The sequence below is a fragment of the Lipotes vexillifer genome, unplaced genomic scaffold (assembly GCF_000442215.2).
Source record: "Lipotes vexillifer unplaced genomic scaffold, Lipotes_vexillifer_v1.1 scaffold871, whole genome shotgun sequence".
NCBI lineage: Eukaryota > Metazoa > Chordata > Mammalia > Artiodactyla > Lipotidae > Lipotes > Lipotes vexillifer.
Window position 1 is genome coordinate 544,066 of NW_006771782.1, and position 3,701 is coordinate 547,766.

At 49.0% G+C, this 3,701-nt stretch overlaps 1 protein-coding gene across 1 annotated transcript in view; it reads right to left on the reverse strand.

Annotated features, from left to right (window-relative positions):
* ADAMTS18 (ADAM metallopeptidase with thrombospondin type 1 motif 18) overlaps nucleotides 1–2,044 on the reverse strand; it is a 162,933-nt gene extending 160,889 nt beyond the window's left edge. The window contains 1 exon segment of the mRNA XM_007447144.1: nucleotides 1,965–2,044. Coding sequence (XP_007447206.1) covers nucleotides 1,965–2,044 — 80 coding nt within the window.
* Between the last annotated feature and the right edge of the window lie 1,657 nt (nucleotides 2,045–3,701).

Consider the following 3,701-nt stretch of genomic DNA (forward strand, 5'->3'; position numbering starts at 1 on the left):
GCGCGCCGGAGCCGAGCGCCCGCCTCTCCACCGCACGGTGATTGGCGACCAGCGGCTCCCGGGCCCGTCCGAGCCCCCGGGCTGGTGCAAGGGCGTGGGATTCCCCGCTCCCGCTCCGAGGGAGGGGGCGCACGGGGAGGGGAGGCTGGGGGAGAGGAAGGGGGAGGGAGGGAGCGACCGCCGAGGGAGGGAGGGAGCGCCCTGGGCCAGGCTGGGAAAACGTCACTGAAGCGCACGGAGGGATGAGCCGAGCAGGGCGGCAGCTCAGGTGAGTGGCGCGACTTCTCTCGCTGCCGGTGCAGACTTCTGTTTTACAAGTCTCCTGGCGAGACAGCCCAGGTATTTAGCATTCTCAGTACCCCCAAAGGGCCAGCTGCCCTCCTCTGCTCTATCTCGCTCACCTCGGACCCTCTCCTTGCAAAGGTGGGCCTTATTAACCCCTTGATAAGGTTGAGGAAACCGGGCTTGGCTGGGCTCCAGAGTACCTCGCTACCCAAAGAGTAATCCCGGTAACTCGCAAATCTCAGGCGGCCTGGAGGGCTGGAAGCAAGAGCCTTGCCACCGGCTGCAGCGTGTGAAAACCCAGGCTGGCCGGCGGTGGCCTCACCTCTTCAAGTGACCGCGTTTCCAGCTCCTCAAGATTGAATCCTGGCCCCAGACCCCGCGAAGTGCAGAAACGAGCCGTTAACATACACTGCTGCCATCACCATGAATGCGCATCCCCTCTGCTGTGTGCCTGCTGATTTACACACCACATTTATTTGATCTTGTGATCCCCACTGTTTGCAGTGATGAACAAAATATATTCTCCTCACAGGCTAATGTTAAAGACCCTCGAGGGATGACTCGACAATACCAGAACCAAAATGATCACAAACACTCTACAGGAAAAGAATGGGGTCCTAAATCAGAAAGAATAACAGCAGAATCTAATCTAATTGGAGGGGGTCTAAGAGTGGGTGTGTAACTGTCAGATGTCTGTTAGGAGCTGACATTTCAGAGAGGACCAAAGAGACTGGGTCAGTTTTATAAAGAAAGAAAGGAGTGAGGTCTTGCATGTCCGGAGACAGGGCACAGTGTAAGTGAAGGTCTTGAAGTAGGAAACGTCCCTGCCATGATGGAAGGCCTACAGGCCAGAGGGAGAGACAGAAATAGCAGATGGCCAGGTCAACAGGACCTTGTAGGCTGTGGGTGAAGCATGTGAGAAACTTCGATTTAAGGTGTGCGTGTGTGGTGTGTGTGTGTGTGTGTGTGTGTGTGTGTGTGTGTGTGTGTGTGTGTGTTCAGAGTCTGTTTCACTGGATGCATCAGTGAAGATCTAAAGCTGGGCTAGAAAAGCAGAGAAGGTGGCACAGCTTCTGTTTGGAAAGGCCTCACAGTGAGAAAATCTAGGTTAAACAAATCACGTGGGTTTCACGACGTAATCTGTTTAAGATCTTGTGGCCTCCATTTTATAATCTGTAAAACAGGAGTTAAGCACAATATAGCCAAAGGATATCCCAAGGATTAAGTGAATGTTCTTCTGAGCCCTTTATAATAAAAGTGGGCTTTAAAAATAAGAAGAGGTGATACCCGGAATTTCTTTTACTTATCCATCTCATGTCACACTTGAATGTGCATCAAAATCACCCATGATGCTGGCTTAAAATACAGATGCCTGGGCCACCAGCCATGGACATTCTGATTCAGTAGATTTGGTGTTGGGCCCAAATATGCATTTGTAGCAAGCAGCTGCAGGTGATTGTGACACAGGTAACTTCAGTGCTTTATGCTTCTAAAGGAAGCTGGAGGGGTGCATGGTATGCCCACACTTGGCCCAATGAAACCATGTCCCTGATCTGCATCTCTCCCGTGAGACACCTTTGCGTGAAGTCATCCACACCCCTTTGGTCTTGCTCTTTTGCGACCAGGAGTAGAGGTTCCTCACCACGGTCAGGGCTTGAGTCTCAGAGAACACTTCTTACCTGTGCTTCTCACTCTCTGCACTATTGACCTTGACCTTGAGGGCTGGATAATTTTCTGTGGTGGGAGCTGTCCTGTGCATTGTAGGCTGTTAAGCAGCATCCCTGGTCTCTACCCAGTAGATGCCAGTAGCATCCTCACAATTGTGATAAAATGTGATGTTACTAGATGTCCCTGGGAAACCAAATCACCCCTAGTGAGAACCTGGATGAATAGTGTGGACTCCAGTCCTACTCTGTGGCATTTTTCTCCACTGATCTGGAGCCTCATAGCTTCTCATTCAGTTGGACAAGTATTTGTTGAATGCCCACCGCTGAGGGCCTGGAGGCCTCCCCTTGAGCTTAATCTAAGTGTCCCATCCCCCACTGATTTTACAGCTCTCTCCCATACCCTTGGAAACGTTTGCACCCAGGAGATCCCAACCCTCCATGGTTTGGTACAGAAATCAGGACCCCCGTCTCACATACTCCTATGTGAGCAAAACTTCCCATTCCACTCATTTGCAGATGACTGGGTCCAATTTATTCTGTTGGGCTGACACACAAACACTGCAAGCCCCAACTCCTGGGATGATTTTCCACACTTGATATTCTAGGAACTAGCCCTGCAATATGTATAAATTGCCTCTAGATGGTGACAGAGAGTCAGGAGCACATGGTCCTTTCAGCTGTGAACTGCAAAGGAGCACCAGCTTCTAAATTACTTGGAAATCTAAATCTGAGCTGATTTTAAAACTATAAATCTTAAGACACTATAAAGAATATCTAAAGTTCATAGTAATCTGTCTCAGTCCATTTGAGATGCTATAACAGAATACCACAGCCTAGGTGGATTAGAAACAACAGAAATACATTTCTTACAGTTCTGGAGGCTGGGAAGTTCAAGATCAAGGCACCAGCAGATTCGGTTGGTGTCTGGTGAGATCCTGCTTCTTGCTTCAGAGATGGCCTTTTTGCTGTGTCCTCACAAGGTGGCAGGGGCGAGGGATCTCTCCTATAAGGGCACTAATCCCTTTCGTGAGGTCTCGGCCCTCATGAGCCAGTCACCTCCCGAAGCCCTCCCTTCTAAATGCCATCACATTGTGGATTAGGTTTCAATATATGAGTTTGGGAGAGGGATATAAACATTGCATGAACAAATGGGGAAAAGAAAAAACTTATCCCTGTCATGGCGTATTCTGTCATACTTAGCCCAGAGCCTGGCACAGAGAAGACATTCAGTAAGTATTTGCAGGAAGGAAGGAAGGAGGAGAGAGTGAGGGAGGGAGGGAGGGAATGGTGGGGAAATGGAAATGGAGAGATCACACAGTTTCACCCTTTTCCATCCTTTAAAATCAGTGGTACAGTTCTAGGTATTGGTTTCTCATCTTTTTTACACTGACATAAGTTTAACCTCTTTTTCAAGATAATATGCTTTAAGTCACATACCTCCTCCTGGTCAGAGCAAGAAATAAATGGTGATCGCTGTTATTGATTCACTTTTTCCTTGATCTCTGCTCCATGAGGATGCAAGGGTCTCTTCCACAGAAACAAAGAAACATTTAGCCCCTCTCCCATCACAGCTGGTTTTCACAGAGGGATGCTGCCCCTCCTCTGGCATTTTAAAGCTGCACTGAATGGTCCGTCAGGTTCTATTTAACAGGTTCCTGACGGTTTCCTGTAGAAGGCATTTTCATGTCCAAAGAGAAACATGTCCAAAGCCAAGTATCCGAACCTAGAACGGGGTAACCTAGAAACAGT